This window comes from Nyctibius grandis, chromosome 4 (genome assembly GCF_013368605.1).
Source record: "Nyctibius grandis isolate bNycGra1 chromosome 4, bNycGra1.pri, whole genome shotgun sequence".
Lineage (NCBI taxonomy): Eukaryota > Metazoa > Chordata > Aves > Nyctibiiformes > Nyctibiidae > Nyctibius > Nyctibius grandis.
The window spans coordinates 63,851,393-63,873,938 of record NC_090661.1 but is presented as its reverse complement, the minus strand read 5'-3'; the positions used below and the strand labels follow the sequence as shown (position 1 = coordinate 63,873,938).

The 22,546-nt window shown below is 39.8% G+C and overlaps 1 protein-coding gene across 1 annotated transcript in view; it reads right to left on the bottom strand.

Moving 5' to 3' along the window:
• Window positions 1-21,380, bottom strand: part of ADSS1 (adenylosuccinate synthase 1) — a 31,101-nt gene extending 9,721 nt beyond the window's left edge. Inside the window, exons 1-8 of the mRNA XM_068397548.1 lie at window positions 21,120-21,380; window positions 6,752-6,854; window positions 5,237-5,299; window positions 4,406-4,456; window positions 3,998-4,064; window positions 2,734-2,841; window positions 2,283-2,364; window positions 1,196-1,322 (exon numbers count right to left, since the gene is read on the bottom strand). Coding sequence (XP_068253649.1) covers window positions 1,196-1,322; window positions 2,283-2,364; window positions 2,734-2,841; window positions 3,998-4,064; window positions 4,406-4,456; window positions 5,237-5,299; window positions 6,752-6,854; window positions 21,120-21,302 — 784 coding nt within the window. The 5' untranslated portion in view covers window positions 21,303-21,380. The remainder of the gene's footprint in view (window positions 1-1,195; window positions 1,323-2,282; window positions 2,365-2,733; window positions 2,842-3,997; window positions 4,065-4,405; window positions 4,457-5,236; window positions 5,300-6,751; window positions 6,855-21,119) is intronic.
• Window positions 21,381-22,546: the final 1,166 nt, after the last annotated feature.

The following is a 22,546-nucleotide window of genomic DNA, read 5'->3' as shown; positions in this document are numbered from 1 at the left end:
AGCACAACCCTGTTTCAGCAATGACAAGAAACAAAGACTGATTTTCCTTTATGAGTTGAAAGACTTTCACCTGTACGTTTGGCTTTAAAACTAAACTGAAATAGCAGCCAAAGAGCAGGCAAATTCTTCTTATTACATGTCCCCATTTTTCTTTTAAGAGAACAAATTAAGCTGTTCTTCCCCAAATTGCTTCCTCTTGTAGTGAATAATATGTATTTAGATTTCTAAAGCTCCACAGAAACACCCCAAAATGAAGGATTTTTTTCCATTCAAATACCTGATTTAGCCTGGCAATTTGTATAAGCTTATTATTAGTGAGCAAGAAGTTCACACAGACAAGTAAGAAAATATACTACTTTCTTATACTTAAGGAGGTATCAAGTATGTACAATCTGTTCCAACACGTAAGGTTTTCTGCATTCATCCTTTGCGACTTTCACTGAGGACTGCCCACAAGGGAGATATTTAAAAGCATCTCAGTACTACTTCCATCAGGCACTGGATCAATTACAGGATGCTGCTGCTGTGTAAAGCTTTTTTCACTGTGTGCCACAGAAAGTATTTCCACAACACCCACAGACAGCCTGGCGTAAAGGTCACAGCCTGACATTCCCAGTGCTCTACACAAGTAGCTGACTCTATGCAGCAAATTTTCTAAGCCTTAAGAAGTTATTCATGGTCCCTACACTGTGACTCCAGATTGAAGCATCTCTCCAGTTCTTCGTTTCACCTTTATGGAGTCCTAAGCAGTTTAATCAGACTTTTGGTACAAGACCCGAGCAGAGACCAACTGAAGAAGCTAGACTTACAGGTTATCTGCACCAGTTTAATCCTCCCTTCACTGCAGAGGAATTGGCTCAGCAGCACTGCAATGGCTGCCTCGAATGCATGGCAATGTGCACAGACATTTAGGAAGTAAAACAGACAAGAATATCTGGAGTGGAATTTCAACTCCACTGGAATAAACTTCAGTGAAAATCAATACTTAAACCCTAAGCACTTAATCCTGTTAATGATACAATCTCTGGCTTACTGTGCTTCACTTTTGGGAGATCTGTTCCTATTAAAGGAAAGACTATTTTGTTTCTCTGTTTTCCTGCTGTTTGCAAAGCTGATATAAACACAAATCAAAACAAAACTAAGCAAAATAAAACTAATCTCTTAGGAGTTAAATTGAGTTTAGAATTTAACTTACCAAAGTCAATATCAAGTAATGCTGCATTGGCTCCTTCAACAAGAATCTTCTTCGGGGAGCCATGAAGAGCTTCATACATAAAATACACTCCATCTCGAACCATGGGTCTTATTTTTTCAGCATATCCCTGCAAATTTGAGTAGAAACGTCAGCTACCCCAGACAATGGCTGGAAGCAGGGAACACTGTTCACTTTTGAAACAGGAAACATACAGATAACCCTAACACACCAGCTTCAGTAACTGTGTTCTACTTGAAAAATACAACCATTAGCTTATATTCTATTGGAAACAAATCAATGTATTGAATCACTCATGTAACAAAACATGACTTGTTAAGGCATTAGAATGGTGCAATTTCTGTACCACTTCTACTACAGAGATGTTGTATACCTACCTCATTTTGTTGATATAGTCTTTATATAGTGTGTGTATATTCTAGACACACTGAGAGTGGGACTCAGAAACAGAGCTAGCACCAAAAGAAAAATATCACTACTCACAAATATTTAAAAATATCTTTAAAGGCAGGGTGTCAGCTCTGAACCAGACAAAACTTGGGGAATTTAAGAGATTTTTTTTGCATCTTCTTTTCTTACATATTCATGAAAGAAGATGTTTTACCACTGTCTCTTCTGAACTTATTTATAAAAAGACATTTGTCTTGTAATATCAGAATCTTGAAACACAGCTTCCACTAACAATTCTTCAGGAAACATGGAAGTCTGTCAGACAGACTACATCAGTCACTGCTAACTGCAAGTGCGCCCCTGCGTTCTCTTGGCTATTTTAATACAACAGTTATTTTATGTCAAAAAAGTAAAACATTATAGGAGAACTGAATCATCCACAAAATTTATTTTAATGCCCACAATAAGAGAACATTCAATTACAAAGCATAGCTACTGCTTATTAAAAGGTTTTATAATAATGAACATACGCATTTTTCATTTACATTAATTAATTAGTTTAATAAGTAGTAGTTCTGGTACACTTCATTTTTACTTTTTTTTAATTAAAATAAAAATTACTGTTTTCTTCTATACTTTCCTTGAAACTGAACATATATTACAAGTGTTAAATCCTTACCTTTAGCTTTTTCAGTTGTCCTTCTATATCTATTTCCAATGTGGGAAACATTGACTTGTATTGTTGTGCCAGATTTTTAAATCTGTAAAATATTGAAACCATACCTATGAAGAATACTCTTTGAGTTACTGTTCATACAACCTTTGGCAATATAACCTCAGCTTATATTATACACAGTATATACTGAGAGGTATAGGGAGAAAATACCCAGAACTTCGATACCTCAACCAGTGCATGTTCCAGTGTACAACATTACATTTCAAATTACGAGAAACTCGGTGAAGTGCAGAAAATACACACACACACACACATTCTTTCCTGTTTTCTTCTCCTTCTGGACAATTTATATACAAAATTCAGACACATATTTAAAAACCATCTCCTTAAAAGCAAAAGTGTCAGCCAAAATGTATCACTCTAACATAATATTTAGAAATGAAACTAGTTGTACCTTGAAGAAAATTCATCAAAGTCAGAAAGGAGGTCACAAATTCTAAGGCCTGTTCGTGCAGCTTTGGAAGAATATGTTGGTCCAATCCCTTTCTTTGTTGTGCCAATACTAAATAAAAAAAAAAAAACAAACATGTATAAATATATGCAAAAATATGCTTTATGCTAAGACATTTTGTTGAAGCTCTTCAATATACCATATACTGGGCAGAAGATGTGAGACATAAAAAAGAAGACTGAAGTTCTATAATAACAAATATACAGAAACTTTCAGACTTCAGTGGATTTGCATAAATATTGCCAACATTCATGGTATGCAGTAAAGCATTAAGCCTTGAGTCTGGCTGAGACAAGCTTAGTTGAAACTATGTGTATATATATTATACAGTAATAATAGTTACTATACTATCCTGTGGCACTACTACATTCCTTACCACAAACAATAGGAAACAAATGTCATTTTCACATTTTCACAGTTGCAGCACTGTCTATAGTTGCAAACAACAACCAGTTCTGTGAGTGATCAGACTGGTTCCTACGGCTTTGGCATTATTCATACCATCTCTGTCCCTATGAACTGTTGCTGCGGCCTTTACCTTGATGAGGATAAAAATGAAACTGTTTCTCTACCCACATGCCTATTTCACGTGCATATCAGATATACAGTAATTCTGAGGTCTCTATTTGTATGTTAACTGGGCTGAAATAGTCCAATGGGATCAAAAACTAATAGACTAAGAGAGAGAAAAATACAGTGTGTTCACATAAGTCTTTGTTCTTTCAGAAACCAGAATAATGAAGTACGAATAGTTACATACCGTGCTAAAGTGTAAGATTAAAAATGAAAACACAAACTAGTATCTCCATGAAGTATAAGAGAATATACAAAAAATGATTACAAGTGTGGAACCAGATCACACCAACACTTCAGACCTGATTCAAAAGAGCATCACTAGCCTGACATCAAATTGGATTGGAAATATCATTTTAATGGAAATGAGTTTTAAGGATTTGGAAGGCATTTCAAAATGTCTCTATATGTTGCAGAGAACTGGAAAATAGAAATATGTAAGAATTCATACCCTGCCTTTTCAGTAATACCTCAGAATTTGTTCACTAACATAAGCAGGAGCAGAACAGAGTCACAGAATTAGTAACATGAGCAAGGCTCTTTAGAGATACATTGCATTTCTGTTTTCCAAAATTACACCAATTTTTCAAATTTGCATAATTTTTCATGAAATTAAGGTGCTGAAAATATTTACTTTTTTCCTTCTTGTGCTTGACGTTGCACTTCCTGGAGCCCATCTACTGCCTGGTGAAAGTCAAACACTGCAATGGAAAATCAAATGGACATAGTGGGAGACCGAAGGAGAAAAACATTCTTTAAATCACAGACATCTATAATTTCAAGGCAAAGTGCTTTGTTATCACTGATAGTGCACAGGCAGACTCCTCATGTGAAAACAGAGCGAGTATTCCTTAAACATTGTGAAAACAGGTAAAACACCACTCTTTAGTGGATACAAGTTCCATTATTATGCTTCAGATACACAACATATAAAGAGGCTGTATTAGATCAAATACATGACAGCTCTGTGAAGTATTAATGTAGTTTAGCCCCATGAGCTTGGCAACCATTTGTGAGTTCCCCCCCTTCAATCATCACTTACCTATATGTGCTCTATCTGATATAATCAGTCTTTTCTCCCAATCTTTTAAACCTGTCAGAAGATATAAAGAAAAGCAAGATTTCAGTTGCGCTGATTGGTCAAACTTTGAGATTTGCTTTTAGTTTTTCTAGGTCTTTCTTTTAGTTTATATAGCTTCTTGTTAAGACTACTGTAGACAAAATGGATAAACCGTAAGTGAATATCAGATATTGGCAATGTTTTTGTTAACAAACTTCTCTCATTTTTTACTTCTTCAGCTTTCTCATTTTGGTATGGACAAAAATACTCACTTCTCCTTAATGCCAGAATGCTGTGGCTTACACGCAGTTCTCATTTTAAGGAAAGATTCTTGTTTAACTTGCTATAAGATAAATCACTAACTCCATTTGTGCCTCAGAAAATAGATAATTTATATATACAGAATCTTAAAACAAGATGTAAGGGACCTTAGAAAGTCATCTGGTCCAAAGCCTTGCTCAAAGCAAAACCAATGGAGTTCATACTTGGGCACAGAAATGGGGACACAGAAACTCTGGGTTAAATCAGCTCAGTTTGAGGTCAAAGGGAGCTTTGCCGCTCACTTTAGGATTTTATTTTCTATATAATGTGGTATTAAATGCCATAAAACTCCCTGAAAACCCATGAAAAGATTGCTTTAGAAAATCTGTCTGAAGACTACAACGCTATTCAACATTTTAAATACTGTTTTCCTCATTATTTAAAATCCAGAACGTTATTGCACTGAATATTTATGGTCAGAAACAAAGGCTTAAAAAAACTCTCAACCTGGCTGCCAACGTAAAGAAAGGTTAAAAATTACTCCATACAAACCTTTCTTTTCATTCTTTTCAGCTTCTTCAAACAGGCCTGGTAAATGTATAACCACTCCATTACCTTTGGGAACATAAATGATTTATTTTAAAGCAAGAAATAAAACACTCATTCTTAGGATGTAAGGCAGGTAAACACTTGCTGTCTGAAATTTCATTTTAAAACTAAGACTAAGTTTCTCACATTTCTCACAACGTGATCTTGAGAAGTTTTCAAATAAATCCCCATTTTGAGTAAGCAGCTACACGCCTGCTAAAATGAGAAAAATCAAAGCTTGCTTGTTTCAGATGTGAATGCCGAGCCCGCTCCGAAGCCAGCTGAGGTAAGCGGATTCTTGTCTTTGTTTGTGGTGGACTTTGCACCACGACTTCAGCCTCAATTGTTCACTGGTAAAAGCTCAAAGAAGTCCGTGGCCTTACAACACTGACAAGTCTGTGCAACAGTATTTAAATTTTCTTTGATATTCACGTATTTGTTTTAAACTTGGCTCAATCTATGCTGTAATACATTAGCAATGCCTTCTCCTTGCTTTTGAGCTACAATATAGAATCCACAAGCAATACAGAGCATTACCGACAAGACGTGGAGGATTAGTGATGTAGTGGGCTGGAAACAGCTGCTGATTCCCTCTTGGGAACATCAGAAATACTTGCAAGAGTCTGTCTCAGCCTAAATTTAGGATAACTTAAGTTATAGTCTTTACTAACTGACAAGGGAGGAAAGTGGAAAGCAAGACAATACACCATATTTACCAGAGAGAAAAATATATTTTATGTATTTCAATCATCCATTTGGAAATTATCAAATGGAACAAAACTGCAACTACAGTCCCATGACTCACTAAAACTTACTAATTTCTTGCACAGTCCGTATATGTTTTTCCTGTCAAAAAGAACTGTAATTTTGGACAAATATAAGGCTTAAATTTGCCTATCACTTAAATATGAGTTTAATGTCCAGTGAGCAACGCAAACTTTTTTACTATGCCATCTACATCAAATATCTTTACAGTGAAATACAACATCACCTTAAGCAGCTGGTAATGTGAACAAAAAAGAGACTGGATGATGACTTTCCAAGCAGAGCTCTGTATCCTGGGGCCTATTTCTGGAAAGTCAGTAAAGAGATGCCAGAGATAAATGAAATTATTTATTTAGCCTAAATTCTTGGGTTTGTGTCCTCAAAGTATAGCATTTATAGTTCTGAAAGTATAAAAGGAGTGTGCGAGCAGAGGGTGGGATCCAAACTTGTACCATAAAGTATAAGAACAAACAACACAAAGGAAAGAGAGGATTCTTACTTTCGGTTTTCTAGTAGCAGACACTAAGCTGACACTGAACATTGAATAACTCTTCATGTTGAAGCAGCAGTGAAATAAAAGTCAAACAGCTGAAGCAAAAGCAAATCTGACTGACAGTGATCTATACATTTTTCTTTGTTTGCTACCAAAAAATATGGTTGCAGCTACCCACCACGTAATGTCATTTTATTTCATAAGTTCCACAATTGTCTTACCAATAAAAGAAATTGCCTTTGGATTAATGATGCCACTAGGAAACAGGTGAAAATCGTATTCTTTCCCATCAACAACCACAGTATGGCCTGCGTTATTCCCACCCTGCAAGAGAAAGAAACATCAGAAGATTAACAGTCTTATACCACTGCTCTAAACTCTCAGCAGGTGATTTGACAAGATCACTTTTTTTTATTTATACATTCACATCTTAAGTCACTGCTTTCTCCACCTTATGGTTTCTTGAGATGCTGTAGTACTGTAAAAAGGGCTCAGACAGGACAATTAGGGGGCCGAAGGATTACAGCAGGACTGTGTAGAATTGGAAAGCAGAATGATACCACGGAGTCAAGGCAGGACTGGGGCAAAGCAAGAGTATATGCAGGAGTGGTGTCAGAAGCTAGACGGGAACTGAAGCTTTATGGGAACAAAACTGGATTAAACTATCACCCACGGAGTCCTGTCTCTGACACACCTACACAAGCCCAGCCTTGCTGGGCATCTTCCGTGCATGGTCATTTATTTGGGTTTAAGCCTACAACACCCAGTATTTCCTTTTGAAGGGAAGCTCTTCCTTCCCACCCACCCACAAACAGCTACTGCTTCTCTAGGTGTTCAAAATGGAGGGTCTGTATGAAGTTGGGAGCATGTGTAGTCTTCGCAAGTTCACAAAATCTCCCTGTCAAGGGATGATCTTCCCAGTTAACACCACCACCACTTTATGGAGTCTGCTACAATGCACACCTTATATGACCGTCTACCAGACCTGAGAATGGGAGTTAGTATTTTCCTAAAGAAAATGATTTTTCACAAACAGCTTTAAAAGAGAATGATGAGATAACACACAAACTTGGGAAGAGGTGAGTAAATCAAGGTCATGAGTTGGTTTGAACATAAACAGTAAAGAGTTTTAAAAATTAAAGGTTCAGTTTTCTTGACAAGCTTAATGTTTGTTGCTGTTCTGTCATGATGTAATTTTTTCTCCTGCTGATAAGGTTGGGAAATCTGACTACTTGTCTGCTCTGGTGCTGCAGGCGTTTCATTTTCCAAAATTATTACAGATCTTTGTGGATTTGGTATGAGGTCTGGATGATGTAGAAGTGCCTAGAATGAGGGCATCTACTGGAAGGAGAACTGAGACCGTCACTGGTAATTTGCAAATAAGGAAGAGTGTTGGCTGAATGAGCGGAGTTGTTATATGAAAACTCTGAGAAAGGACAATCACTTATAAAAATTAATAATATAACACATGTTTACTCTTCATTTGCCCATTTGTTTGCATGTAATATACAGGAAAATGACAACTGATATTCCTTTCAAAATGTGGATATATGCTGAAACACAACATTAAGAAAATAAAAGCTACAGGTTATTAAAAAAAAAAAAATCAAGTTTTTTTTAAGGAGTGGGATGGAGGAAAACAATAAGAAATGTGCTTGTAAATACAACAAAAGTAATTCTCATGTTCTGGAAGATGTGAGCTCAACAATGAAGTTTAAACAGATAACCTGCTAGGGGAGAGCTGCGTAGGAGTTGTAACAGAAAAACTGGTGCACACACAAATTTCATTTGATTTGGCAAACTGCTGGGTAGCTCATCCTTGGGCTGGGAAGGACTCCCAAGTGTCTTGCTAATGCAGAGTTATAACTTGTCCGGAGAATCCTGAAGAAAGCAGAACAGTCCTGGGTATTTAGCTTGCCTCCCAGATATAATAAGCCAGTGATAGGAACCTGGATCTTGTTAAAGGTACTGAACTACCTAGCAGGCTAATAAATCATGCAGAAGACTCCTTTATTTAAGCGGTCTGAGACTGGATGGATTGCACTGGTTGAAACACTAGTTTATTTTATTATAGTAGTATCAGCCTTGAGAAAGATGTTAGTAACTTCTTCTGAGACAATCAGCTTTCCTTTTCTGCTCGCCTAGGGACGATGGCAAAATGGAAACTTTAAAAGAATGAACTCCATCGTTTAACACTGATTTAATCTCTACTACAAACAACAACTTCCACATTTCCTGAGAAAATGGGGAACCAGGTTCCTTCAAAAGTATTTGTTGTCACTAATAGCATAGTTATATTCTGCTTTTCTTAATCAACACGAACAAATGAAATCGGGCTTGAGGACTCACAGTCTGAAGTAACAGCACTCCTAAATTATAGTCAGAAGTGTTTTCTTGTATCCTAAAGTTTTAGAAGGTGGAATATACCAGTATGAGAATGTTTACAGAAGTTCATAGTTTATACTTTTGGAAATTTTCCTGAACAACTGATAACCAGACAAATGCTGTGTCTTTCTTTAGCAAATGCTTAAAAACGGACATTAATCCATCCAGCTGTGAAAACATAAAAAAATGCTGAAGTACATAAACATCAGCAGATATGATACACTCTTTAATTGCCAAAGTCTCTGAATCCACTTTCAGTCCCTCTAGGCAGATAATATAAATCAAGAATTCAGTGACAGACCTTATAAAACAGCACTTCTCTAATTTAAAGCTAGAGTTGACAGCTCTGGAACTGTTTCTGTGCACTGCTCATGTTGGTCTGTGTTTCCTAAACAAGTGTCTTCTATTTTTACAGCTCAATTAATTTTATTTTTACAAATATAATCAAAGCAGTAGCAGAGTATTGAATTGCCCAACGGACATGACTAAACTTGCAAAACATACCACTGGTCTGATGAGATACTTTCTGTTTATTATCTGGTCATCCCAGTAATTTCTCATGTTCAGTTTCATAGATAGAACTACCTTGGATACTGCAACTATGTTAGCTCCCTCCTTTTCCTCAAATGGTATTTCATTAAAGTGGTGTCAACACTAACACACCTAGTGACAGTATTCTCTGGACCCTCAGGATGCTTCCACTTGGACCAAGAGACCTTTGGTGTCTCTGCTTGGCCCTTGCTTCAAATGCAACTCTGCATGAGCTTCCATTTAATATCCAGATCCAGCTCACAGAATCTCTGCTGTGTACCACCGATCTCACCTGAATTTTATTTATCTTTCATCACTTGCACTTTCCTAGGTCTCTAAAGATGGTATCTGCCTTCTTTTGTGGTTCTTCAAAAACTTCTCTAACAAAGGGAATGTTAAGGCAATGACTTCTGACAGATTAATCACCAGTGCCACTTTGGCATCATCTCTATTGCGAAATGATGGTATGACCAGAAATAACAATTAGCATTCACTTCCAAAATCTGGGAAGCCTGGGCATTCCCATTAAACTACTCCAGTCTGGAAAGTTCTGTTCCCAAAACAGAACCATTAGGTGAGCTGCTGAAGCTCCAAAAGGCTAAGAGTGCAACTGGGATGACAGCAGTGTCTTGAACATTAGCATCCACTTCAACCTGAAACTCTCCTTACTGCTCCTCCAGTGATTCCAACACATTCAGTAGCACTTGTGATCCTTCTCTTAAGCCACTTTAATCTCTAGTGACTCTATTAAAACTGCACCAAATGCAGGAAATCTACCAGGTGCAGGTGATTGGGGCTATCAATTACAGCAAACTGCAGCAATGAAGTGGGACTTGAGGACTAGGAAGCATTAAGCATGCCAAAAACAACAGGACAGATATCTTACTATGGCAATAAAAAGACCTAAATATAATTTAGGAAGCTCATCTCCAGAGAGCACACAAAAAATCTTTCCTTTGAGGCACTGCCTATATACAGCAATACTTTTTGACGGTGCAGCCATGGCTGTTGTTCTTCCTATCAGCTATATTAAAGTTTCAGAGCTCTTTTCTAACCATATTTGGTAGGTGTTAAAAGTTCTTCACATTTGTATCAGGCACCTAAGAAAAAAAAAAAAAACAAAAAAAACAAAAAAACCTTTCATTGTAGTCATTCATAGCCTGCAGTGGAAAGTTAGTATTCAGGCTTTTGAAAGTACCTACATTGCTTAACAAATCAGTTTTTATTGACTTTGAAAGTGCTAGAAGTTGAGGCTCTATTAACAGCATTAAATATGTATAATTTCAATATAGTTTGCCTAAGGAATGCTCTATTACCTTGTGGTGCTGCAAGCTATATCTCCTTTCTTCTAAAATCCAGCAGACCACAAGCAATGTGGTTTAAATTCAACAAGCTAAAATGCCTGTCATTCCAGCTTGGAAAACAGACCTTAAGTTAATGAATGGAAAGAGCTACAACATGTTGTTTTCAAGAGTTAAAGAACAAGAAATCTACCAGGCATTATTTTTAGAGCAGAGTAATCCTATATGGTGAGGTTTGGAGTTGGTTTTGTTTTTAATTATTTTTAAAGAATGTTTGACACAAATAAAAACAGGATTTTTTTTTTTCTGGAAGATTTTAATCTATATTTTCAGACTTCTTATAATCAAAGTGTAAAGTTACATGTTGCCCCAGTACCAGACGGAGCTAAAGGAATTTAAACTGCCTCATAAAACATCTAAATGTTTTTTTCAAGTACATTATTTAAAAAGAAAATACTTTTCCAAGCTTTTTGCATGCTGATCTATTTGTGATATTGGATTCTTGCACTGAAGTGATGTACTTTGATTACCATTCTATAGTATGTGAACACAAACACTGCAACAATGCACTAAATTGAGAAGCTATTCCATTATACAGTTAACAACTGTATGCTTGTATAAACACTATCTTTCAGGGAATTAATAATTATGAACAGGGTGGCAGAGGAGAACACATAGTCTTTATCTTGTTAGTAGAACTTACAAAAAAGATGAACAAACAAATCCACTTTCCAAAGCGATCACCCATTTCAAGGCTGATGTTTTGTTCTGTATTAGTTATTTTTTTTTTTTTTAATCATCTCTTCTATTCTCTGCAGTTCAAACATCCCAAGATAAAAACAGAATTTCTATTCAGAGCAGCGGTGAGGCTGTTCAGTACCTGCAGCAGGAACTCCTTCCTCCCAGCTAACCTTATGATACGTTTGAATAGGAATGAAATGTGTCCTGATGCTCAGATGTGTTTCTGCCTGCTCTTGGCAGCCACGTAGTGTGCAGGAGACTGCATTGTGCATATAGGGGAGGAGTGTTTCCAGATGCTCTGCTGGTTTCCACTGATTAGCGCATCCTTCATCTGCTCAGTGCTCCCCACAATGTCCAAACTCAATTAACAAACTAGACTGACACCAAAAACCACCAGAGCACATATAATTTGAAACTATCATCAGGTTTTAACGCATTTTATAACTAGAGGACGAACATGAAACAGGTACGTTTCTGATGGGTCCCACAGTGACCAGTTCTCACCCTCTTCCATTTAGCAATGTTAATCAATGCAATGGGGAAAAAACAGAAACTCATTATTGAAGATACACAGCTGACACGGCTATTGTTTGAGTGGTGCACCAGCAGTATGCAGCCGCCTGAGCTCCTTAGCCAACTGATGTAAGCACTGAATATATAAAATGTCATGACCAGGTTTAGAATAAATGAATTAGAAACAAAAAGGCAGGCCAAACTTTGGATGGGAGATGTCAATGCTAGGAAGCATGTGGCGGTGTCTGAACATGGTTTCGGTACTGGCTGATATGCCTAAGGCGTATAAATGGGAATATCAAGTAGGAGTAGAGGGATTGTATTACTTCTCCTTTTGGCAGTGGTGCAACTGCTACTAGAATACCGCGTCCTTGGTACGCAGACAAGATTACAGGATGATCCCCTCTGAATTTATAATCTCTGAATTGGAATACCAGCTATAAAACTAGCAGTTTGGGAAGTCTGCATCTGAAAACAAACGCTACGATTCCTGTCCATCTCTTCATTCTAAGTGTCCCAAGTCTACTAATTCCATTCACTGATGAAGCAAAACATTTTCTGAAATTCAACTGCATCTGCAGGCCAAATACTTCTCATCATACTATGAAACAGACTATAAAATACTTCAGTTTTCTTATCTGGATTGAGCAATTTTCTTCCATTTACAGCATTTCATGTGTGATTCTGAATAAACAAGAAGGAGCACTGTTACATAAATTGTTTCGTCTTTCTCTTTACAATTTAATTAATGATTGTTATTTCTAATTTACATTAGCAACTGCCTGGAGCTAACTTGAATAAGCATAGCTAAAGTGTTACCAGCGTAACTGTCTTTTACATGAACGTTATAATAGTGTAAATCCATTGCCTTTATGGTATTTCTGTTGATTTACACCACTGATTTAAAAAAAAAAAGTGCAACACACAGACAAATGCAATGCATTAAGTGCCTGAACACTCAGACCTTTAGACACAACATCACAAAATCACCTGTGTGTGAAAGCTTTTGTCAGATGACTGGGAGTGCTGTACATTCTGGTTGTGAGGTTGCTGCCATAGGTGCTTGTTACAGTTTCCTTTATGGAGGTTTTTTCTTGCTAATTTTCCCAGTTAAACTATTGCCTGACAGCCCCCAACTAACCCCAACTCAGTCTCAATAAGTGGATTGTAACTTTTTTTTTTTTTTTTTTTTTAAACACAAGTCATTGGAAAGAGCTGGGTTGGGGAATAATCAGAAGTAGACTGGAAGAACTGAAGGAGCAGTGATTTTTGAAACTATGGTGGTGAGAAGGCGCTGGAGTGAGCTGCAAGTACTCACCGCCTGACGCCAATCCTCATCAGCCAAATCTAGTTTGCCTTGCTCTTCTTCCCGAAGAATACATGTGTAATAACAGTTTCAAGTAAGAACAACTCTGCACAGAACTGCTATGTCTGATTCCTGTATCTGTTCAAGTGTGTTACTGCTGTGTCCCTGATAAAGAGACACTGTCTCATAAAGAGATCCCACCTTCCTAACGACAGTAGTGATCTCTTCAGAAACTCCTGAATTCCCATGGAAGAAGATCTTCTAAAGCCTAATGAGATAATTAGCATGATTATAGACACACAAAGAACTGAGTAAAACTTTGGACCTTTTAAAGAAACATACAAAATATTTCTAATGCAAATATCCAAAACAGAAGCTCATATAATATTTTGCCCTAATAATGCAGTACTCTTCCTTTACTGCAAAGGAAAAGGGACGCTAACGTATATGGAGAGCTTGGTCTTCCTAAATATCCGAAAAAGGCAACGGGAAAAGTCAGGTCGAATTCAAATCTGTTTTTAAACAGCAGTCAGCATAGACAAACTAGACACTCTTAAACTCTAGTTATTTTCTCTCAAACGGAATTTAAAGTTTTGTCAAACCACGTAAAAACAATCTACTATGACAGACCACTACAACAAAACACACACTGAACTCCAGCAGAAGATGTAAAGAAAATAAGAAATTCAAGGTATATTGATAAAAAATACTACAGCGGAAAAAAGTATTCTGAATAATATTAGCAGAATCCCAAAATAAAGGAATCAAACATGAAAAACCTAGACATGTCTGCTCATCTTTAGTCCTCTCTTCTGAAGAACTGTAGTCATGTCCCTGTGGGAAGTAATATGACCCACGGATATAAACACAACTTTCCTTATATCTGTAAACAAGTTAACAACAGCTAGCGAGTTACAACAAGAATGAAACAGAACAGATGCATTTCAGCTTAATTTTTAGCTGCTTTCTTTTGATGCTTGTAGAGGATACTAAATTTATCAGGCTTTATGAAAGGGATTGAAGATTAAGCTTGCTTTCTTATGGAGATTTGGAAACTTTAAACCTGACCTTCTCATACAGTATTTATAATCCTGGTGGTCCTGAGATGATCTCGCTGATGCCCAAAGGAGAGGCTAGTTTAAAATAGCAATGTTACCATGTTGTTCTAAAGCCTAAGATGATATAGTGTAGCATGTAAGTATGTATAAGCAAAATGAAAAATAAAATTTTGATAAAATACTTTGTAAGTGACAGATTGCTACAAAAAAAGTTTCAGTTTTGAAAGGGTGGACTTAATGTAGCTAAAGAAACCACTCACACTTATGAACCCTCTCCTATGTTGAACAGCAAAATAAAACCTACTTGCTTTTTTTTTGCAGGGAGTCTTGCAAAAAATTACTTAGAAAGCAATAGGCCTGTATGAATGTACATGTACATGCAAATGGGATTATCAACCTTCCCAAACATTAGAGAAATCAAAAATGACAGTCCTGCAGTCACTACATACTCATGACTCCAAGGTCATCAATCTCTTCACTGAAGATCATCAAGCACTAAATCATTAGGAGATTAAAGTCTTTACATGCTACTTTATCCTGTGGGGAGAAATTATACTAAATATCAGGGTTAAACCTCACTGAAAGGGGAGCAACACATGATACATACACACAGAGAAAAACAGTAGCCAACAAGCCCTTGTAACTCCACGTAATCATCACATAAAGCTGCCCTATTTTAATCCCCGTTGCAAAGAGTTCCAGCAGCCCATGATCAATAGGGACAGTCACAACAGCATGTGGCTGCTTTGCCCTGCCATGTCAGCAGCACAACAGAGGAATAAAGGAAACCGCCCTGTCTCGCACCTAAACCAGAGAAAAACTTCTCGTCTGGCATTTCTGCCACGTTTGTTGTTTATTATTCGATCACTTGCCCCCAGCACATTCCTTTGCATTCATCAGAATGCCATTTCTAATATAAAGGGTATCTACTTTGCAATCATTAAAATACTAGAACAAGGAAATAAGGAAACTGGCAATAATATGCAAGTTATTTGTATCGTGTTGGGCACGTCCCTTCACCCTCTCCTAGATCGTTCTCTAATTTTGCAAGCAAAGCTCATACCCAAAACTTTCTTAGGCTTTTCTTACTGGTTAGCTACTCTCAATCTTATTTGTTAACATCCATGACATCGACAAAACTAGCCACTCAAGGTCCTTGGTGAATGACTTGGTTAGATCTCTTTGTTCCAAATGACTGCGAACTACTCAACCACAAAAGACCTTAACAGCAATTTTTCTGGTACCTTTTCCAACCTCCTTAGCTCCTCTTCAGTATTCACATCAACTGTAATTTCTGTCCATCTGCCTCAAAAGATCAGACTATTCCTTTTTAAAACCAAAGCAATTCTTAAGTTGAAAGCATACTGACTTGGATAGAGGAAATATTTTAAAGAGTGACTGCATATTTAGTGAAAAATAAAAGCACATTAATTTGAGAAGCTTCGGAATCTAATACCAGCTCTTCTTTTTGCAATCACCTTCTTAAAATTTGGTGGTGTTTCTTCAATGTCATTCTTAAGGGAATGCCAATAACATCAGGCAGATTGTTTCCAGACTTCCAGAAGGCAGAAGTGTCACAGGTCTGACAGATCCAGCATTGCCATGGGCCACACTGGAACAGCAGTGCCAATAAAGGCTTGAAAAATCTTATAAACTGTCTTGGACTAGTCCCTGCTGCTGAACAATGGTCACTGGTTTCAGTATGAAGTGAAGGAAAGACATGCATTTGTGCTGCAACTGTTTTACCAATCTATTCAGTAACCAAGATCAAACCCACTGCAGGTAATTATTATTATCACAAGGGCTCTGCTAATTTACTAGCAGTATTTTTTGTATCTTTCACATTGAGCTTTTGGAAAATCTTCCTCCTCTTTCCTCCCCTTGAAATTTTTTATCAAATTGTTTATGGAGCATTTTCCTACAATGCTTTTGGATGTTTTGTTGAAAAACAATCTGTTGCACAAGAAAGCTTCATCAGGAAAGGCAGAATTGTTTGCTCTCCATTACAACAGAAATTCCTAGCCATTCTTGGCACATTCCTAAATTATGAAAGTGTCTCATGAGTAATTTACCATTATTGGCAAAGATGCACAGTACTTCTGCCATATATGACAATGCTTGCTATTTCCTTTTCCATTCACACCCATACAGAACCATACAGTAAATATGCTCAGTGAAAAGTTATTATTACAAGTGTACCTTAGGTAGTCTCAGCTTAAGGAAACAGCTAGAACTGTATGATCACCAGCTGTCCTCAGTTAACTCTGAACTTACTACAGCAGTTCTGTATACGACATTTTGGGAACTGATTTAGTTTAAGTGGTGCCTCTGGAGGCACATCACCTCGGCAGTTGTGACAGTTGACTATTTGTTTGATCACACTTCAAACCAGATCTGAGAAATTATCTAACTAAAACCCAGGTAGGTAAAACCAGCCACAAGCTCTAGTTTTGAAGGCAGACACACAGCAACATACGAGGTGATGTGAGAAAGGTACAACTAGAATGAGAGCTGCCACTGAAGAAATCACGATCTGAAGCCACATTTTGAACAATGCCAAACCCCTCTTCATTAGTATGTTATATGTATCCCAATTACTCAAGCTCACATTACGACTTCTTGTTCTATGACAACTAAGAGGCCAGATACAAAGTCAACTCCCCTCTTTATGTCTGATATTCTATCAGTTAAAAGGTTTAAACAAAAGCACAAAACCTGTTTTTAAAGGAAACATCAAAATGAAACATTTGCAGCTGAACTCTTTGACAGTACTCTTCCCTGAAAATATACCAGGGATTAAAAGTATTGCACAACATAATGTGACAGTTCTATGCCCCAGGAGGCCACAATAAGAACATAAAAGCCTCTATCGTTCTGCTTCTGAATGCTAAATCGCTCTTTCAGCAAGCAAAGAGGAAAAATGTTCTTGATGTTCTCCATTAATAACCCCAACTTAGACAAACCTACTTAGTTCCTTAACAGCCCTAATCTGCCTGTTAACAATTTATTTAGAAACACCTTTTCTGTTTTGTTTATATGGGTATGTGTGCCCGTGTATCTGGTATTTTAATGAAAGCAGCCTATGAAAAGTTCTGTTCAGCATCATCTATGAAAATATCCAGAGATCTTTTACCCTTCTTGAAACATTCTCTTTCACAAAGAATGCTTCAAGTATACAGGTGAAATGAAATCAGTTACTTCAGGTGAACTAAGATTTCATATTTAAATTATGTCACACATTTCAGTGTCGCTAATTTCTCACAATTAGGTCAATTATGGTGTGTACCTAATTTGCTTGGACTTAGACTATTTATCATCTAAGTACTGAAGAAGACTGAAACAACATGATAACAAATTAAGACTCTTCAATTCATGTGAAACTAAACTCTGAAAGCTCAGGAAAAACTTCCCTTGTGCCTGTGAAGGACTTCCTATTCCCATTTGCCTGCTTGCCTTTCTTTCCAGTATCCCAGGAAATACCATTTCATTTCCTCTGTAGCAATCTAGCGGTCACAGATTTTTCTCACGAAATCAACACACTAAAAATACTTGAGAAACATTCAATGGAAATTATTTCCTTTCATAGAAATATTAGGGAACTACTATTTTGAGAAAGGTCTTCAAACTCAAATTTGGCCCTGAATTTAAATTCCTGTTCAGAAGGGGCAGAAAAAAACACCATCTTTTTTAAAATGTTAGCTCAAAGAGTATCCTACCGTGACGAAGAATTAATCTAGCTGAGACATTGTTTTAAAAGACAAACATCCTCCTTTCAAACATTCATTTTCTAGCTTTCCCTACTTTCATTTCGCTGAGGACTAAAACAAGCTGTTGAACACTTTTTCCATCAATGTCTCAAAAAACTAAGTGGACAGGACACTACTAAATAACCTTGTCAATCACCATGTTCTAAACCACAAAAAATTCCTGATGGAACTTTTTCTGACATTTGCTCTGAAGTCTTTAATAAGCGCGACACTCAGCATTTCTTGTTTAAGCAATCTCTTCTAATACACAAGTGCTCCAGCACTGAAAGTTTTTCTTAGTTTCTAGCACGAATGTGAAGCAAGCAAAATTCTGGTCCAAACGCTGAGGCTCTTCATGGCAGTACACAGCATTAATGAAGTCCCTCTGAAACTGATTACACCTATAAGTTAATGACCTACCATTATTACACTGAGAGAACTCATCAGTACTGTTCACATGCTTAGATATGTGCATATCTTTACTAAACCTTAACAGTCCCATCTGAGTTCTGACAGAGGCAAAAATCATACACTGTTATCTACTTGCGTGATTGGCTTTGAATGTATGAAATATTAAATTATTAAAATGGCATCTTTTTAAAAAGCATCCAAAAATTGCCAGATGCGCAAAAACCCCACTTAAATATTAAAAAACTACTTAAGTTGTACAGTTTTTGCTACTCAAAAGTAAATCATTATTCATATTTTCTCTTTCAAATGTTTTATATTCTTCCCTAAGCTCTAATCCGGAAGACACTTCCAGTAAATCAGTGTATTAGTAACCCTGTTGTAGTCTCATACACAGGGTGTGTGTGCGTGTATCGGTGAACCCCATTCTGAAAACAGTCCAGAGCCCTTCTACATCCGCTTGCCTTCCATCCATCCCAGTCTCATCATCAGGCTACAGAAAGATGATCTAGATGTGCAGAATATGAAGCCACCTAAGCCATCTCGCCTGTTGTTAACACACTAACCCTCCCGGCACGCTCACGCACACAGTCCTGTATCCTTCAAAGGGTATTCTGAGGCTGCACCTGGGGACCATGCTTGCAAATTAGTTCTCTGGATGGACAGCAAATCCATCTTGAAAGCAGCCTCAGGGCATCCCTCAAAAGTGGTTCTAAAAAGAACCAATATGACTACTTGCAGCAACAACAGTAAAACCATGAGAAAGCACTGTTTGACTGGGGCCTACATGAAATGCTCCTGCTCAGCGAAAACTTTTAAATTTTGTTTTCTCACCAAACCAATTATGAGACCTGTGTTTAAATTCCTAGCAACACATTACAGGGGGGAAGTGGGAAATAAAGATGGAAAAGTAGCTATAGTTCTGATAATACATATTCATTATCTAACTTTTGCATGGAAACTTCTCCCCAAGGTGATTTAAGATCTTGGCAGTTTAATGTTCCAATTGAAAACACTTCCTCCACCTTCTAAATATTTAACTCATGTGACAACATTTATTTACATAATATATTTAATTACACAAACGTCCTTGGATTTATCATCTCAGATTCAAGGATATCTGTAGTTTTTCAGTAGCTATCATGCATTTTAAGGCAGAATGAATTCCATGGTACATACCAACTGAGCTGGACTAAGCTGACTACTTATTAATGCAGTCACATAGTTTACAGGGACAACTGAACACATTATTAGCTGTATTGGTCTAATATGTTCGTAACTAATGTTTGAAAACAGTTCTTTAAAAAGTTATTACTACTATTAGGTATCACACCTTTGTGTGAACTTTTGGTTTATACTAGGTAAATAGAACGCTTTAGGAGTCCTTGTATTATATTCAATTCAAAAATACATACAAGCAAAGGCACATAAGTTGATCCCTGTTTCAGAATCATAGAATGGTTTCGCTTGGAAGGGACCTTAAAGATCATCTAGTTCCAACCCCCCTGCCACAGGCAGAGACACCTTTCCACTAAACCAGGTTGCTCAAAGCCCCATCCAACCTGGCCTTGAACACTGCCAGGGAGGGGGCAGCCACAGCTTCTCTGGGCAACCTGTGCCACTGTCTCACCACCCTCACAGTAGAGAATTTCTTCCTAATATCTAATCTAAATCTACCCTCTTTCAGTTTAAAACCATTCCCCTTTGTCCCATCACTACCTGCCCTTGTAAAAAGCCCCTCTCCCGCTTTCCTGTAGGCCCCAAACCGTTTAAAACTTGCACTTTTATGTAACTTGTTTTTTTCCATTTTACTCGCGGTCCATTTAAAAACCTTTTTAGAATAAACTTCCAGGCGTTTTGCAGGGAACACAACCTGCCCATCCAAAAAGCCCCTGCAGTAAAACTTACTAAAACTCACGATGTTTGTCAGCAGCCGCTCTTCAAAACGGCTCAAAACGTTGGGGTTTTTTTTTGTTCCCAAAGGAGCAACAAGCCCGCAGACACCAGCCCCCGCACACGCAGCGTTACAGCCCTGCAAGCAGCGCAGCCCGCCCCACCCCACCCCGGGCCCCGGGGCTTCGCTTCCCCGGGACCAGGCAGCGCCGGGAGCGCGGCGTCCCGGCGGCCCACCCACCCTCCGCGGGCCCTGCCCTGCCCGCCCCGGGCAGCCGGCCGGCACCTCGGGATCTCGTGTCGCTTATCGTGAAGCGTCAGCTATTTATATTTATAGTTCAGGGCTTTTTCTTTCCGAGTGGCATTTCGAGGCGCAGCCGGGCAGGGCTGGGGCGGGCGGGGAGGGGGGTGGAGGACATGGCTGCCCACCGGGGCACGTTCGCGTCCCACCACTCGCTGCGGGGGAGGGGATGAGGAAAACCAACAGGAGCGAGGAGCGGCGGAAGATGAAGGCAGGCAGGCGGGGGGAAACGGGACTGGGGGGGAGAAAAGGGACAGCAGCGCGGGAGAGAGCGAGCGGGGAGCAGAGGGAAGGAGGGCGCCGGGCCGAGGGGAGCGGGGGGTAAAGCGGGGGCCGAGGAGAGCACGGAGCGCAGGGCCGGGAAGCGCCAAGGGGCAGCGGCGTGCAGAGCCGGCCCGGCACCCACCTGGCACCGGCACACAATGTCCGACTCGGTGGCCAGCAGGTCGACCACCTTGCCCTTGCCTTCGTCCCCCCACTGCGCCCCCAGCACCACCGTCACTTTGTTACCGCCCGGCTCGCTGCGCGCCCGCTTCAGCCCGCCGCCGGGGTGGCTGCTGCGGTCGTTGGACGCTCGGGTACCCGACATGGTGGGTAGGAGGGTGGCTGGAGCTTCTGCCTCGCTTCCCCCGCCGCCGCCAAGCCCAGCCCCTGCCCGCTGCCGCGCCGCCGGCCTTTAACGGCGCCGCCGCCGCCCGCCCCGCGCGGCGCGCTGACGTGCGGGTCCCGCTGCCCGCCGGCTGCGGCCGCCCTGACACACGCGCAGGCTCCACACACGGACGCGCACTGTCCGCACACACGCGTACAGTCTTCTCACGCACACACACAGTCACCTCACACACGCACACAGACACACACACAGAGACACAGACACACAGGCACACATACACAGAGACACACACACACAGACACACACACACAGACACACACAGACACACACACAGCCTCCCCACACAGGCAGCCTTCACGCGCGCACCCAGTCTCCTCACGCACGCACAGAGTCTCCTGACACACACACACAGAGGCACACACCGACCTCTGGGGCACAGGGGCTGTGGCACTGTGAGGCAGGAGCAGTTCTGAGGCGTGCGTGTGACAGGGACACCTCAGAGGGACGTGGGCCTGTGTCACCCTCAGACACGCTTCTCTGAGGCAGCAAGGCCTGTAGTACAGATGGACAGACAGACTGGTGGGCTGGCTGACGCAGGGCTGTGTCACTGTGAGGCACGCTCATGTGCTGCTCTGAGGCGTGCGGCTGTGTCACTCTGACACAGGTCTGAGGCGCGTGGCTGAGACACAGCACACGGGTCCGGGGCATGTGGCTGTCACAGTGGTTTGAGGCCCGTGGAGCCGTGTCACAGGGATGTATGGACACATGCCGTCCTGAGGTGCGTGACTGTCACCATGAGACACACGAGCAGTGTGGAGCTGCGTGTGACAGTGTCACAGCGAGGCAGATCCTTAGTCTGTCTTTTGGTCTTTGGCGTAGGGGCTGTGTCACTGTGAGACACACACACGGTCCTGAGGCACGTGAGCCTGTGTCGCTGCCAGACAGACACTGGCCTAAGGAACACAGGCTGCTGTCACTGCAAGGCAGATGTTGCTCTGAGGCGTTTGGGACTGTCACTGTCAGACACACAGAGAATTGCACACACGTGTACAGGTACACTCAGAGTACCCTTTGGTGACATTGGGAGAAGGACGGGCACACAAGCTACTCCAGCACAGATGGGTCATGAGACACAAACATCCACCCACTGGCCCGAGAAACCGGGGCAGGCGCACTTTGAGTTTGACAGACACACAAGCTAGGCTAAAATACGTACGACTGTT